Source organism: Podarcis erhardii, assembly GCF_964252035.2.
Source record: "Podarcis erhardii genome assembly, chromosome: 1".
Classification (NCBI taxonomy): Eukaryota; Metazoa; Chordata; class Lepidosauria; order Squamata; family Lacertidae; genus Podarcis; species Podarcis erhardii.
In genome coordinates, this window is record NC_138497.1 from 62,111,937 (window position 1) to 62,129,551 (window position 17,615).

At 44.1% G+C, this 17,615-nt stretch overlaps 1 protein-coding gene across 1 annotated transcript in view; it reads left to right on the forward strand.

The window, feature by feature from the left end:
- Positions 1–1,153: 1,153 nt before the first annotated feature.
- SLC17A6 (solute carrier family 17 member 6) overlaps positions 1,154–17,615 on the forward strand; it is a 51,297-nt gene continuing 34,835 nt past the window's right edge. The window contains exons 1-3 of the mRNA XM_081835141.1: positions 1,154–2,250; positions 5,745–5,997; positions 7,918–8,036. Coding sequence (XP_081691267.1) covers positions 2,165–2,250; positions 5,745–5,997; positions 7,918–8,036 — 458 coding nt within the window. The 5' untranslated portion in view covers positions 1,154–2,164. The remainder of the gene's footprint in view (positions 2,251–5,744; positions 5,998–7,917; positions 8,037–17,615) is intronic.

The following is a 17,615-nucleotide window of genomic DNA, read 5'->3' on the forward strand; positions in this document are numbered from 1 at the left end:
TTCTATATAGTGAGAAGGTGGGGAGGGGTATTACTCAGAAGGGTGGTGGGGATGGGTGATTGGCAGATAGCTGTGATGAGCCTGTTGACGACTCTTAACGACTGCAATAGGTCTTCCAGGAAAAAGCAAGGGGTGAGAAGGCACCAGATACACAGATACAATGCACACTTCTTCAGATACACAGATACAAGTGTGCATGCACACGAAAGCTCATACCAAGAACTGACTTAGTTGGTCTTTAAGGTGCTACTGGAAGGAATTTGTTTTGTTTTGACTATGGCAGACCAACACGGCTACCTATCTGTAATGGAAGTCTTGTCGAACACCATTGTCCTTCCACCAGAGGGCATCCTTAGTAAAAACATTTTAATCACAGCAACATCAGTGTATTTAGAGCACAGCAACAGGGGCACATTTTTATCAAGTAATTAAGTGTGTTGGTACCATATATTTTTTATGAATCAAGTGATCAAGGTCCAAATTCAAAATGTGCACATTTATAGGTAGATGTTTTGCCTTTCATAAAACTATACTATTGCCATCAAAATAAATAAGAACTGAATAGTGCTTTTCAATAATATGAAACTTGTCGGAGTCACTACTGGAGTATGAGAAGCCCCTGCATAGTCAGATATTCTGTCCCTTTCACATTCCTGACATCTCACCAGGATAAGAGATTTCTACCATAATATAAATTATTGGACTATATTTTGATCAGGAGAAGCCAAATCTGAGCATGGCAGTTTGGGCCTATTGTTTAGGAAGAATAGATAAAATATTAAAATGGACTATCTATACATATTAAGGAAACACACACACACATCAAAGATAGATACTATGGACAACCAGTCCATAGTAAAGAAATGTCATAAAATATTATGCCCATAAAATAAAGATTCAACGGTTTCCTAATTCCTAATATACAATCTGAGAGGTGGCCTTACTCATCTATTTATTATACCTTTTACTAAATCTCAGATGATTTGCTGCTTTGTTTGCAGATCACTGCTTAAAATGGTGTCTTTTTAGGGAGGAAGCGTTCAGTTTATTTTGCTATACTGCAGCAAAAGCTGCTGAAATGTGCTCTAGTGCTTGTACTGCGCAACTGGGTCAGTCAATGCTTCAGGAAAGGGAGTCAAACATGGGAATCCGAAAGTTAATTGTCAGCGTCTCGTAAACCCCCGTTTTCTTTGAGAAGTACACTGCTCTCTGGAAAACCTGGAGACGGAGAGACCTTGACTCGGCTCCTCTTTGGTTTCCATGGCATCCGCTCTTCATTGACTTCATTGTAATGAGCCCGCCCAATTCCCCTGGAACATTGATGGTGGAGGAAAGCTTCCGATTGCTCTCTCCGCGGTGCTGAAAACATTTCGGAGCACGCTCTGTTCCTTGTGCGCTATCCATGGTGCTGAAATCTCTCTGGGAGGCGCGGCAGTGAAGGAAGGTGGCGAAGAATTGCCAACTACGTCTGAAGGTGTGACCCCTGCAACTCTGCTTTAGACCACTCTTTCCAGCACTGGAGCAACTGGTTGATGTGTTGCACACCAGTGCCAGAGTTTGTAACACAATCATCAGGGATTCACCCAAATTGGCATGAAGTAGGCACTGGGAAGGTTTGTATTCATCCTCTTTTGAAGTCTACATCGTCTGACGACTCACTACCTCTACCTATCCCAAATGCAGTAAACTAATCAGCACCAATCCAGGATTTTACTTACAAATTGGACTTTGAATCCAGGCGGTTCTCTTTTTTCAAACTCGCCATGGCTCCTCCTGCACCTTTTGCTAGTGGATCCTTCACCTCCAGGAAGACCTTCTAGTTGTGTCTCACAACTTCTGTTCTATTCAGAAATCCGTGGGCTGTATGTAGACACTCAATCGTCTCCTCTTTCTGGCGCTGGCTCTCCTCCTTTCCTCCGCACCCACAGTTACACACATACACGCATACAGAGAATATCTCTCTCTCTCTCTCTCTCTCTCTCTCTCACACACACACACACACACACAAACACACACACACACACACACACCGCTCTTTATCTGGATACACACCAATAGCCATTTTATGGAGAAAAGTTAGACATGGAAGCAATATGAGCCATCATCACTGTTTATAAGGGTGCCCTAGCCAACCAAGTGAACGCCAGTTAAAACCTTTGCAGGAATGGAGTCCGTAAAACAAAGGATCCTGACCCCTGGCAAGGAGGGGCTGAAAAATTTAGCTGGGAAATCGCTGGGTCAACTCTACAGGTAAGGGATGGGATTGTCTTTGGTGGGTAAGCATATTTACCATTGTGGAGCTTCTTAAACTGTGGCTCCTGACTTCACTTCTGATACGAGGATAATTTCACATACAGCTCTGGCCAAACGTGGGTATTATTTGTGCTCTTTGGGTTTTGCTAGCTCGGGCTTTAACTTCAACAAAATAGTATCCAAATGGTTTTGATATTTAAGCATTTAACACCCTCAGGCACCAGTGGTTTCAATATATTTGTTTCCAGACATTATCTTAGAAACACAGTCAGAAAAATCATACCAGTGTTGGGTAATTTATTCATTTTGTTCTGTGTATTTAGAACCTCACAATGAGCAATGTAGAAAATGCTTTCTTTTATGGGAGGGAACCCTTTGCACTGTATTTGGGTTTTAGTTTGTAATTTATTTATAAGAAAGTTTTTCCCCTCCCCCTCCCCCAAGGAAGAATTAGCACGGTTTTCGATTTGGATTCCCCATTCCCCAGTGTATTCGCCCTTCAGACGAAGAAAAACATGGAGATGCATAAATAATTGATAATCTAATGTCTTCTTTCTGGAACACACATAAAAGGTAGACCATAGGAAAGAGACACTTAGGGAAACGGGTGTCCTCCTACTGAACCACCCATTTATCCTTACACAGAAATGTACTACAAAAGAAACTGTTTGAAAAAGTACCGCAGCAAACCTTAGTTACAAAAATACATCTGAATTCGATATCAATGGTTCGTCAAAATATTGCAGCCTCCCCCTTAATTAAACCAAAACCAAAACGAAACTAATTGGTAGTTAAAATAATAGCATTTGAGAATGAAAAGATAATGCCAAATTGATTAATTTATTAATCTTAAAAAATAATAATTACTATTTCCCCTTATGCACATTCAGCGTGGCAGGTTAATACTCGAATAGGAAGGTCACCTTTGGTTGAGCAAAGCCAACATTGCGGCAATCGAAACGTTGTTTTATTGGAGAATATTAGGCTACTTTAGGGTAACATCTAGAAAACGAGGGCTGTACTAATTTATAAGCCAAATGGTATGCAGTAATTTTATTGTAAGAGCTGGCCGTACAACCCCAAACACACACACACACACACACCATCCCACGTATTTGCTGTCATGCCCAGCCACGTAAATATCGCCTTATTTTTACTAGAGAGGAAGAGGACAGCAACGAAATATAATAAAAGCAAAATGCTGATTTGTATGACAATCTAATACTCCCGCTATAGTCTTAAATAATTTTACAAAGCTGTCTTCGAGAATAAAGAGATATACAAACTGTGCATTTTTTCATGGTTTTTAAAAACAAATATTGTATTAAAATGTCGAATTAACTCTAGGAATGCTTAATTTCGCATTAGGCTTCGCGGGAAAAGCAGGATCTAGTTTTCTGCTCTTGATCTTAGAATTGCCTCTTTACCTTTCTGTTTCTACAAGTCTTTTTTTCTTTTTCTTTCTTTTCAAGGCATACAATAATAAGTGTTGGGAAGGAATATTTGTATGATTGTATGAGGAGGCAATGTAAACATCAGCTATTATGTGTTATTTCTGATACTGCCTGGATGAGATTAGGATCGGTTATTTGATGTTATGCTATGTTATGTTATATTGTGTTATGCAATTAAGGTCAAGGACAGAATTCCTTGAAACTCGATATATGCATAGCATGTGTACACACACACACACACACACACACACACACAGAACATAGTAAAATACACCATATCATACCATCCAAAACCCAATCCCAATCCCCCCTCATCCAGGCAAAATAATAGATAATACACAATCGTTGATTCTAACGGGAAAAACAACTTGCATCCCTCTCCCCAAACTAGCCAGTAAAGGAATATGTGAATAAAATTAAACCCCATACCCACGTACTTCTGAGTAATCCCCATTGAACTCAAAAAGATTTACTTCTGGGTAGGCATGTATAGGACTGCTATGTTAACTCGCTCAACTGGCATAGGATCCAGTACGGATCCCCGTGATGAAGAGAAAAACACTTTTGATCCTAAAATCAGCCGGTCCTGTTCCTAGATCTTAACCAATCTGTCTTTACTGACCTAGATCTCGAAGGAGTGAAGGTCACTGCTGCACTCCTGTCCGAAATTTCTAAAAGTAGTACGGGTGTGTGTGTGTGTGTGTGGAAATCCCTGCAATGGAAGATCGGATTTGCAAACCGAAAGACAAACGGAATAATATTTCGATCCCATTTCCAAGCCTTCCTTTTGTGAAAGGTAAACGTTTTTCCTCCGATGGAAAAACTAAGGGAAATTAAGGCAGGCGCGCAACTGGAAGGGCGAGAAACAGCAGCGTGCCAAGAATCAATGGGAATTCAATATTGCTAAGGAACGTTGGGGTGGCCATTCAGATCCCTCCCCATTTGCCATAACAGCAGTGAGAGAAAGGGCGCTCGGCTCGCCTATGCACTGCCTGCTTATTCCCACCCACCGACCCTCTGAGGTCCTCGAAAGGAGGGAAGCCTTGCTTGGGAGCGCTGAGTTTTCCACACCGAGGGAGCCGTGCGCCCATTACACGTTCCTCGGTGTCTTTTAAACCTCCAAGCGCAGGCTTCCCGACAAGGAAGGCCTTCATTCGCGGCCGCCTTGGGATGTAGCTGGAGTGCAGGCCCGGCTGGCTGAAAAAGCGCCAGGCGGCCATTTTGAGTGCTGGCAGAAAAACCAGACAACTGGCCGTCGCCTCTGAAAGAAAAAGAAAAAAGACGCCCTTTCCCTTCTCAATAGGCCTCACCGGGCCTTATGGGCTTGCACACTCCAACCCCCAACCCCTGCTTTATAAGAGAGTGAAAGCCGTCTCTCTAAAAGGCAAGCAGACGTGGGTTTCGGCCCCCTTTTCCAGGATATGTTTCTGATTGCAAAGTAGCCCAACATGGCGTCTCCGCAGTGGAACGCCTCCCATACATCAGGAGACACCTAAGGAATGGAGGGGAGGGGGAAGGAAGCAAGAAGCCTGGCAGGGGCGCCTCATTGAATTGCTTTGTGAAACCCACGCAGGAGATGGAAACGTTTCCTAAATCCCGCCTGCCAACCTCTCGGGTGTTGTGGCGGGATATTTGTCAGCGGTGAGGGAAATAAACGTGTGCCGAAGCCCCCTTGCCCTTTCCAAACTTTAATGTTGGGCCGATCTCATCTGCAACAGAAGGGCCCCGGGTTCATTCTTGGGCCTGAAACGCTGGAAGGTCACTCTCCGTCAGGGCAGACAGTACTTCCTGAACTAGGCGGACCAAGGATCTGGCTAAGTGGAAAGCAGTACACAATGTTGCTACATATCCCCAGCGAGGTTTAGCACTCGCTAAATTGATTTTTAAGGCACACTCCTGGTTCAGATTAAGCCCTGAATCTTTAACCTTGCTTTAACCTCTGCCACCCACTCCGGGCAAAAATAAAATCCTGAAGATAAATGAGGCCAGGAGATTGGTGTCCCTTGACTGAGATCGTGTCCTCTTTGGTTTGGGCAGAGTCCTCGAGAAGAAGCAGAAGACCGGCGACACCATCGAGCTGACGGAAGATGGGAAACCCTTGGAGCAGCCCGAGAAGAAGGCGCCCCTGTGCGACTGCACCTGCTTCGGGCTCCCGCGGAGATACATCATCGCCATCATGAGCGGACTGGGCTTCTGCATCTCTTTTGGGATCCGCTGTAACCTGGGAGTAGCCATCGTGGACATGGTCAATAACAGCACTATACACCGAGGAGGGAAAGTCATCAAAGAGGTGAGAGAGAGAGAGAGAGAGAGAGAGAGACGTTGAGACAGTTCTCCTCTTCCACCTGCACCATCATGACTCCCAAACGCCCTTCAGGCGTCCATTTGAACAACATAGGCTAGACTCTAAGAGAGGTGGCCTGTATGTCGTCGTTTGACTTCAATGTTTAGGGAAAGGTTCTTTAAGCAGAACTGAAAAAAACCATTGCAAAGAGAGATGAATCCATTCATTTGGTTTTGATCCATTTTTTCCTCCTCTTTCTCTCGTTCCAATTCATTCACCCGCCTCATTTTATGTTTCTTTTTCCTTCCCCCGTTTAAAACCAGACTCAGTTTTGCTGTCGTTGGTATGAGAATTTGGTGCACCTGTTGGCTTCTCCTACTGCTTTCTTTCCATGGAGCTCGGAACGGGCTTACATGGTTCGCTCCCCAAGCATTTTATATTCACAGCCCTGTGAGGTCGAGAAAGAACGTAGCTGGCCCGAGATCATCCCATGAGCTTCCTGGCTGAGTGGGGCTTTGAACCTAGGGTACCCCACCCATAAATAAAAAAATGTAGCTCCCCCACTTTCTTACACACAATTGTATTTTAGACGACGACCAGCTGCAAGGAACTTGTAGCCCAAGACACACCTGGACGCAGGTCCCATTGAGTTCAATTGAACTTACTTCCAATTAGGTGTGGCCAGGAGGACCGCAACCGCAATCGATTGAAAATCCTAAATTATTCAGCTGTGAATGGGGGTGAAAGGAGTCCAGGAGCCCGCACCTCACCCTGAGTCGGATCATAATGCTTCGCTTCCTGCTTTCGCCTCTTCAGTTCAAACCCAGAGCTGGTCCCAAGCTCAGACTTCAGCCGTTACATGGCAGCGTCTGCGCTCCGCACTTGCCAAAATCGATAGGGAACAGGGCAGAGGTGGTCCCTCTGGACAACTGCTATTTTAGACCCTTAAACATACTTATATGCCTAATAAATAATAATGATTACACCAAGCGGCCAAAAACGACGAAAGACGTTTGTTTTTCCCCTAGCTCTCTGGAAACTTCGGAATTAAGGAGATGACGGTCCATCAGTTGTTTTTTACATCGCGATTGTCAAATCAGGTCCTTCTTGGTTTTTTAAAAGCGAGGGAAGGAATCTTTATTAAGAATATGAGGAAAGCGAAGCAAATCTATATCAAACCCCTAAACTCGGAGGGAAGGTGAAGCTTAGTTTATAGACGGATAAATGCACGTCGCTTCAACAAGTTTCCCCCCTTTATAATCGTTTTCTTTGGTGAGAAGAATAGCAAGGTGTTTGTGTCCAATGGAAAAACAAACAAATCACCACATAGTAATCGAGAACGTGAAATGGCTCACAAAATAACGCACCACCCCCGTCCCCAACCATTTCTCCCAAGGAAAAAACCAGACTAACACAAAGTGGCAAAGGTATCTTATTTATACAATGAAATAAACTGCTGGACGGATCCGTTTCAAACACTGTTGTGTTCAGAAGCTTTTGAACATTATGTTTGATTTGAACCTGGCGATCGCCCAGGATCCACTTGTGACCCTTTTCAAATATAGTCGACCCCCTCTACTCCCCAATATGCTAACCTGGAATCATAAAGTCCCAGAGTACAGTATCCTCCTAGTACAATAATATAAATAGTACTAATAATTAATAATGAACAGGAATTAAGAATATATAGGTTACAGAGACGTTAGCAATCCCCATCCTTAAAAACCCCAATGTGTTTGTTTGGGATAATTGTTGAATTTAGCAGCGTCAAGGGAAACCACATTCATATTCTGTGGTTGACAGCTGCAGGTACCCTCCGTGGACCTTGGCTTAGCACCGACCTGTCCTTTCTAAATGACTGCTTACAACGCATTTTCTTTTTCTTCCCTCTGTCTTTCCTTTCCTTGGCTTGGTCGCTTTCGGAAGAAAGCGAAGTTTAACTGGGATCCGGAGACGGTTGGCATGATCCACGGTTCTTTTTTCTGGGGCTATATAATCACGCAGATCCCCGGGGGATATATTTCATCCAGGCTGGCAGCTAACAGGTAATGGCAACCCGATCTCTCCCCTTCTCCACGTGCGAAGTAAGTAAACAAAGAGCGAGATGTCTGCTCCGCATGGTGTTGGGTTATTCTATGGTTGGTGTTTCTGCTGACAAGGGAAGAGGCAAAGAGCCGCGGGGACCTGTTGTTGGCTCAGGGCTGCTTCTTTTCTGCATGGGCTGTTGAAAAGAAACAGCCTCCTGTCTTGGGGAAACCTCGATGAGCCACACTGCGGAGCTCAACCCCCACCCCGCTATGGTGCAAAGCGTAGCAGCGCAGTGCGGAGTGGGGCTCCCCATCCGCCAGTACGTGGGCGCAGACTCAGAGGCCAGAATAGTTTGGCTTTGCAGCCAATCTTCGTTGGTGGAGCGACAGTCTGTTTTTGTGTTAGACGAACTGAACAGAAGGGGAATTCTCTCACGCTTAGGAGACAAGGCAGGGCACCTCCAGTGGTACATACAGCCAGGACTCTGCTTTTACGCCTCTCCTCCAGCCCATCTTTAGATGGGATTCTGTTTAGCTTCTGGCATTTCTGCTCCAAAGTCCTGCTTTGAGGGCACTACTGGACACACCATCCCTGGCAGAGTCTCTCCCTACCAAGGATTTCTGGTCTTTTGCCGCAAATTTCCAAATGAATACATTTCAGTTCAGTCCGGAATAAAACCCACTACCGGTTCTGTGCAACTAAATCCCATGAGACTTGCTCCCAAAGAAGCGTCTATGGCAGGCATGGCTAAACTTGGCCCTCCAGGTGTTTTGGGACTACAACTCCCATCATCCCTAGCTAACAGGACCAGTGGTCAGGGATGGTGGGAATTGTAGTCCCAAAACATCTGGAGGGCCAGGTTTGGCCATGCCTGGCTATGGGATTGCAGCCTAAACACTGTTTTGCTGGGTGTGTGACTCAGTTCTAGCTGAAATCACTGCCATTTTAACCCGAAATCTGAGATTATTCTTTAAACGGTCATCGTTTATTATCGATCATTTCGGTTCATGTCGCGTCTTTCAGTTTCAACATACAGCGCCCAAGGCTGCTCATAACAATGACAACCAAAAAAGGGGGCGGAGAGTCCATGCTCCCTTCCAAGCCCAGTTGAAACGAAGTATTTTGATAGCTGAAGTAATAAAAAACACAACATTGACTTTCAGTTAAATGCTTCAGCTTAACTAAATTGATTATTGATTATAATAATCATACTCTACTAGTAGTACTTACTATTCAGTTAGCAGATTAACAATTGTACACATTTTCGTCGGACCGAAACCCACGGGTTCGTGTTAGCAAAACACCAATCTCCTGTTTTTACATTGTTATTATTGGTTTTAATGTTACACTTTATGATATGTATTGCTCCTGGCATTAAGATATTATTCATATATGAAAGCCCTGTTGTTGTTGTTGTTTGTTGTTGTTTTTTGCACATCACTGAAACGCAGTATACTCGTTCGCTCGCTTGCTCGACGGTTCGGAACTATTTCATGCGGTCTGGCTGGGCTCTCTGTTATAACGTCTGCTTCAAGTAGAGACAAGTCCATTTGTTTCGCTCAGGTTATATATAACCCGCAGAGCTTTTGGGGAAGCTGTCGATGGGGAGTCGAGTGCGTTATTATTAATTATCCCCCCCTTTTTTATTTATTTATTTAAACAAAAAGACTCTGCGTTATCTCTCAGATGAAAGGTGGGGGTCCTTATTAATGGGCAGCCGAAGGGGAACTGAATGAGGCGCCCGCTGCACGAAGCAGGAGAGGAAAGTGCTTTCCAAGAGAGCTTTGCACAATGAAAGGGAAGTGCAGATGGCGCGGGGTCTTAAGGCTCCGTTTCTATGGCGCCTGCCAAGGAGGTTTCAGGCACCCGGGGGGCGATTCTACCTGTTAATTAGATCCTCGGAGGATTCCCGGGCACAGGAGGCATTCAGAGCCATCCTCTCTGGGAGGAGCAAGGGGGGTCCTAGCGCCGCGTGCTCTCCAACCCGGAAGCAGGCGGCCCCGGGCAGGGACTGGATGTTCCAAAGAACAAAGTCTCCGCGCGTAGAGGCCCTTTAGACCAATCCATCAGCCAATGCAGACGTGCTGATCGCTCCCCGAATCGATCGCCTTTCCACCCACGCCGCCTGCTCCGATCCTGCGCTTGCAGCTCTGAATGGGGAATGTTTGTGCTATTACAAAACCCCTCCCTCTCCTAGTCCGCAGTCATGAATCAAAGTAACTGTGTTCACACACGCGCGCGCATCTCACTTGCCTAGCTCTCTGGGGTGGGAGGCGGATGTCAACCCGATCGTCATTTCTTGCCCTGGGCAAGATTTCCACCAGTTGTTTGGCTTGAGTAAAAAAGGAATCAGGGATTTAATCGCCACCGCTACCAACCCCCATCGGAGCGCTTCAAATTACTCCGGGTCTTTATCTGCACAAATGGGAAACGGGGTAACCTAGCTGTAGATTGAATTTCCAAAGGGAAAGCGGGTGCGGGTGGAATCGGACGCAGGGAAAAGTCCTGCAGGAAAGCTTGCTTTCCCTGAACATCTCAATGCGACTCTATTAAGCTGAATTTTACTTCGGATGGGAGAGCACCACCTGATCTAGAATTTGCGCTGATTTAAGGCTGGACTCCTATACCTACTTACCTGGGAGTAAGCCCCGTTGTACTCGGTGGACCTTTCTTCTGAGTAGACGTGCATAGGACTCCCAATTCAGATTAACCGGAATACAGTGGTACCTCGGGTTACATACGCTTCAGGTTACAGACTCCGCTAACCCAGAAATATTACCTCGGGTTAAGAACTTTGCTTCAGGATGAGAACAGAAATGGTGCTCTGGCGGCGCAGCGGCAGCAGGAGGCCCCATTAGCTAAAGTGGTGCTTCAGGCTAAGAACAGTTTCAGGTTAAGAACGGACCTCCGGAACGAATTAAGTACGTAACCAGAGGTACCTCTGTATACAGGTTTGGAAAGGCAGAAGTAGGACCTAATCCACTCCCCCCCCCCCGAACCAGCTCCTGGATTGCTCCTTCAGCCCCCCCAAAGTCGTGCGTGTGCGCGGGTGGGGGGTCGTCTTCTTTAGCCCTAAATCTCTCCGAATTTATAGTTTTGCGATTATAGTTGTGCGAACTGGTAAAATGTGGAGGGAGAGGAATGGCACGTAACTAATTCGGAATGCGTAAAGGAAGACAGCGACAAGATGGAAACCGAGGAAATGGCGACTCATGACAGTCAATCTGTGAACGTGTACTGTAGATGCCAAAACAAGGGCAATTCTCCATAGAACCGATCGTGGCCGATATTATAAATCAAACCTGTATGCTTAAAAGGCACATTGAAATCAGATCACCTGCTAGGTTCTAAATCAGTGCAATAGGCATTCTATCCACCATTTTGGATAAAAAGTCCAGTTGTATTTCGGGGCGGAGGGGAGCCTTGTAATACATACATACATACATACATACATACGAAAGCTGGGAGTTTTTATTTACAGTACTCTCTTCTGGGCGAAGGGCCCGAGGTTTCCTTAGGTGGCTCATATTAAGTTCTGTTCATAGGCCTGGATTTGGCTTTACAACAATGAATTTTTATTCTATAGGCAAATATGGGTAGCGTGGCGACTGAGACATCCTGCTTCGGAGCAGCTGGGCTAGTGTCTCCATCCAGACCTACCAGCCGGGCCCTGCCCATATTGGGGAAGTCATTGCGTGTTCCACCACCAATCACAATCCACAGTTGAGACAATACGAGTGAGTGGACATTTCATCCATATGAATGAATGGATGGTTCCTCCATGTGAATAAACGGATAGTTCCCCCATACCAGTGCATGGCCATTTCTTCCATAGGAGTGAATGGTGATCTCCTCCATAGGAGGATTCCTTCTCCATTCACTTGGATGGAGCTGGGAAAAAGGACTGGGGCGATTGTGTTCCACATTACTGGAATAAGTGTCATCTCGCACTGGAGCCATCTCCAGGGTTCTGTGGGTGCTTCGGCACCCACAATAATATATTTGATAACCTATGTTATCTCGGGGTATCTGTCCAAAGCCAGCAATATTGCAAAGGCAGTCAATATGGTGCGGTTGTGAATCTTTGACCTACAACCATTTATCAGCGCCGCTAGCACAACCAATGTTCAGGGATGAGAGAGCTGCAGGGGAGGGCATCGCGTTAGCTACCTTTGCGGCAGAAAATGGCACTGAGTTGTTTTTATGGTGAGCATTATGGGCATGGGCATAGCCAGGATTTTTGCTAGGAGGAGCAGGACTTTGGTTAGGGGGGACAGAACGGCATTGATTGGTCAGTTAGTTAGGTATTCTATTGTTTTACTTGACCTAGGGGGCAGTTGCCCCCTGCCTCCCCCCCACCCCGGCTACGCCCATGATTATGGATAAATCTGGAAACTTGGAAGAATGAGGAGCAAGGGCAGCGCTTTCCAAACTGGTCTGCGCGCTCCACGGTGCAATACTGTAGAATGGCTCCATCACGTTACACGGGGTTTCCGATGGGCGAGAGGAACGAGGCAGGCAGATGGTCTCTTTGGGGAGACATGGAGAGGGCGGCATGATTTCAGACTGCAGAGGATATGCGGCTATTTGTTTCTGGCCAGGAAGCGCCAGGCTCGCTGGTCTCCTCATCAGCAATCGGGGATTATTTACTAAACCGTAATTGTAGCCATTTTCGTATAATGCCATGCATTTCCCCAATACAAAGGGGGAATGAAAGCCCCAGTTAACACACATTCAGGTGCCCATCAGCGAGCTCTTCTTACCAAGTCCATTTAGTCTCGAGTTAAAGAGGAAATAACGATTGCGCTTTTATCTTATTAGCCGAGCCTTTAAAGGAGCCGACGACGTCGCCAGTCTTCCCTGGTGCCGTCCTCCCCCCCACCATTGACTTTGTATTTTCTGTCCAGTCAAATCCATCACAGTTGCGTGCACCCCGCTTCACCCCTTATGCCCAGTTTCAAGACGCGCAATGAACGGAGAGTGAATGAATGGTGTCGTGCTGTTAATTAGGAGCAGGGCGCGATCCCTTCACAAGTTATACAGTACTACACGGGGAACGTTTGTAAAGAGTGCAATATTTTAATCCAGTGTTTTCTCAGATCCAGTTAACTCACATCAGCAGAACCGTCAAACAGTCAATTCGTCATTCAGTGATTTCTAAGGTGATTAACTTTCTTGGTTGTTTTTTTTTAACAGTGTAATCAATAAATGAACTGATTAAAAGGGTAGGTATAGAATACAGGTGATGCTTTCAGGGTTTCAGAAGACTCTAACAGGGTCAGTTTGAAGGGAAAAAACCCCTGAAAACAAACGATCTGAAATCCATGATCAAAACTGAAAAACTCTATAAATAAAAAAGCTAGAAATACAAATAAATTGCCCCCCCACCCTCCCATTGCAAAGGATGAACACTTTATTGCGAGGGACAGCTCTAATTAAAACCTGATTAAAAACTCAAACATTAATCTGAGATTAATTAATAAAATCAATTACACCGATTTAAATCAACAACACCATTAACAAGCTCTTGTCATGCACACTGCATAGTACTAAAAGTACTCTTACGATTCAGCTCTAGCAAGGAAAATTAAATAATACTCAATACATGGATGTGTCTTGTGCAGCAGATCTTTTTATCATGACTGAACTAAAATGACTAAAGATAATAATAATACATACTTTAATAAATACACTTCATCCTTTCAAATGTTGATAACATAGTGGTGTTTTAATTTTTTAAAAAATTGCTCAGAGCTGTCCAGATTGATGACAATGACCTTTATTTTTATATAAATGTCATGCATCAGCAGACTCCATTTTCACGTGCATGCACCTATTTGACTGAAAAGAGAGAGAGAGAAGATTGGCATGCAAAAACATCAGAGTATAAGAAGACCCCTGCTGGATCAGGCCAAGGCCCATCAGGGCCGTCTTAAGCATATCCAGTGTGTGGTTCAAAACTCTCTCCAGCAACCCCCCCAGTTTCCCAGAATTTTTTAGGAAGGATGGTGCTGCCAGCGGGGCTGGAGGAGGTGGGCAGTGGCTGGAGGGCGGCTCCTCTGGTGGGGAAGAGGTAGAGGCTCAGCTGGCTGCTTCGGCACAGCAAGGGCAGCGAGCTGATGCTGGGAGGTGCCACGTCCAGCCTCTGCCTTTTCCCTGGTGCCCTCCAGAACTTGGCGCCCTGGTGCCCCACGCCACTAGCCTCTATGGGTAAGACACCCCTGGGCCCATCTAGTCCACCATCCTGTTCTTACAGTGGCCACCCAGATGCCTATGGGAAGCCCACAAGTAGCACCTGAGTGCAACAGTCTGCTTCCCTCCTGCAGTTCCCAGCAACTGGTTTCCAGAAGCATATTGCCTCCAACAGTGAATTATAACAGTAATTATTATTTCTATAATTATGAAATTGTAGAAATATTGTGGCTGGCTAAAAATTTGCAGGTGACTTTTGAGAACAATGGTGTCATAAGTTTTGTATGTCTTAACTTGGATGGGAGAATGGACTATGGAAGTTCTATGGAAACAGTTTGTCTATCCAAATTCAGGGCACACATTTCAGTGGATTTTCTGTCCAGTCTCAGCTAGATTATCTGTTGAACAGGTTGTGGAAGAGCTAACTGGCTTCTGAAAGGTTTCCCCAGTGGTGGGCCTTCCGGAGCTAGTTTCTAGGCTCCACATCATAGCTTCCAAGTTTCCATTGGCTGCAACTGCACTAGAACAGTGGTTCCGATCCCTAGGATAATTCTAATTGCACAGAAAATGCACAAGACTATTCAGAGACATTATTTAGGCTTTGGCCTAAAGTTTATGGTTGGAACTTCACCCTACTCCTTCAGATGACTCTACCATAGAAGCATAGGATGTTGCCTTATAATGATTCAGACCACTGGCCCATGTAACTTGAGCAGTGGTGGCTCTCCAGGGTTTCAGACAGGGAACTCCTCAGCTGTACCTTGATATGCCAGGTATACAAAAAATGTGCTCCAACACTGGAGTGCAGGGAGCTGCTAATCCATGGTGTACATGCTTTTGTTTTTTTCATAGCACTCTGTCTCAGGAATGCCCCTCCCCCAGGGCATATTTGTCACTGCCATTCCATATTTTAATTTTTTAAAATTTTCATGAAACAGGATATAAGTATGGGCATATCATTATCAAAACAATTAGTTTCCTCCCTCCCCCAGATCAGAAGACTAATACATTAAAAATTTCCCATAGATCTGTATGTGCAGCTGGCGGGGGCCAGTCATCAGAGTGTTCATGTGAATACTTTATAAAGGGATGTCATATTTCAGTAAAATTGCCTGTATCAGTTGCATCATTCAGGGCACACACTCTCTTAGTTTCTCAGATAAAGCGATTGTCCATTCTTCCTGTTTCCATTGTGTGATATGTAGATCAGGCATAGGCAAACTCTGGCCCTCCAGATATTTGGGACTACAATTCCCATCATCACAAACTAACAGGACCAGTGGTCAGGGATGATAGGAATTGTAGTCCCAAACATCTGGAGGGCCGAAGTTTGCCTATGCCTGTTGTAGATTATCAAATTCTTTCCAGTTTTTTTTTGCTATGGGCAATCGTGCTGCCATGATGTATATATTGAAGCCTTTGGAGAAATTTCTGAGCTGAGAATCCTATGAACCTAGATAGAACCCACAACATAATATGAACAGAATATGAATATGAAAATCCATAGCAGGTTATTAATTGGCAGAATTTCAAAATCTGGTTAGAATTCTGGTTTAGTTACAATGCACTTGTAATTCTGTAATGAATCAAACATTTTACATGGGAATAAGTTCCTTAACTTTCAAGTAAGTTTCTGTTCCACTATATTACTATTCTGTTTCTCTACTTCTAACTATATGTGTTCCAGACTAGAGTATGAGATTGTAGAAGGCTTGAGTTGCTGAAGACACAAAATGTCCCTAATACTTCTAGTACAAATGGAATTCAACTTTCATACAGTACTTTATCTTACACCCAGTGATTCCCAACCTTAAACACTTTTAATGGAAATAAGACCCATTGGTTTTCATATAGTATATTTCCAAGTACAATATTAAAGATGTAACATTGTCATCCTAAATACTCTGGAAGCATCGGCTGTTAAAGCCAATGTATCTTATTCCTTGGAAATAAAAAAAATCTGCATAGTGCTGACTGGTACTTAATGTATTTACTTATCTTAAAATTTTTATTCCTTCTTTTGACCACAAGACAGTTCAGTAAATTCCCTAAACCCAAAAAATAGATGATAGGGTGTGGAAGATAAGACTTTTGCACAGCACTCGGCTTGAACAAAACAACATCTCCCTGTGTAGCATCTAAAAATGGAAGAGGGTTTCATTAGTCTATTCATTCCAGAGGCATCTCTTCTCTCATGAGGTGCATAGAGATCTGCCATTGGAGGAACATAATTATGACATCACCATGAATGCTCTAAGGGCAGAGAATAGGAACAAAAAGGTGTTCGCTGTGGAGTCATGAGGGTTTAATTTAGCACAGTCACTCCTTTCCTTTCAGGGAAATTCTCAATGAAAAATTAGAAGCCTGGGATCAACTTTCCATTGATTAAATATTAAGAAATCCATTGCATAGGGTTTTTCTATAGCTTTTATGGGCAATTATTTGCTACTGTAACAGATTTGCCAGCATAACTCATATGAACCTGAGTTCAGGACCATTAACTGATCTAGCCCAGAAAAAGGCAACATACCAAGACCTACTTTTCCTTCTTTCACTACACTTGAATCTCACCCTTTTCCCACAACACCATGATGCTGAGGCAGTGATTTATCAAAGAGCCCATCCAGAGAGTTTGGGGCATTTGAACCAATTTTGACAGTCCAAATCTAAATTCAGCACTTCATCTGTGCATTAGACTAGTCTGCCCTTTCTTTAGACTCTAGAGACATGATGTTCTACCCGCTACACCTAGTACCGTATGTAATGAGCTTGAGCAGACCAGTGATCTTGTAGTCTTCTGCCACCCTTGAATTTCTTTGGATAGGGACCAGTATTTTATAATAAAAATATTGGTATGGTAACTAAGTAGATCATCAGAATGACTAATCAAAACATTTTGATCTATTAACAGCATGCTCTGAATTAGACAGGAGGTTTTTTTATATAAAAAGAATGATTTTTAAAATACAAATATGCAAAAGGGGGGAGGGGAGCCCAGCAGGTACCAGTTTAAGAGAGGCATCCCTTCTCACATCAGAGGAGATGCCTAATTTAAATGGTACCTGTAGAGTGACATGTACATTATGAATAATCTAAAAACAAAAATATGTTTTTGACCCTTCAGAACAATTGTTATCCATATATTCATTTCTGAGATTTACTTCCAACAAACAAACAAACAAACAAACAAACAAACAAACAAACAAACAAACAAACAAGATTACTTGGGTTTTCTGGAATGATATCATACCCCCCGCCCCCTGCCAACCACAGATAGCATCCATTATTTCTGAAGGACCAAAGTGAATCTACCATCTTAGGTCTGAGTTTTATTCAGACCATCTTCATCAGATTACCACAAATAACTGATAGGAACATTCACATGTAGGTTCATTAGTATCACA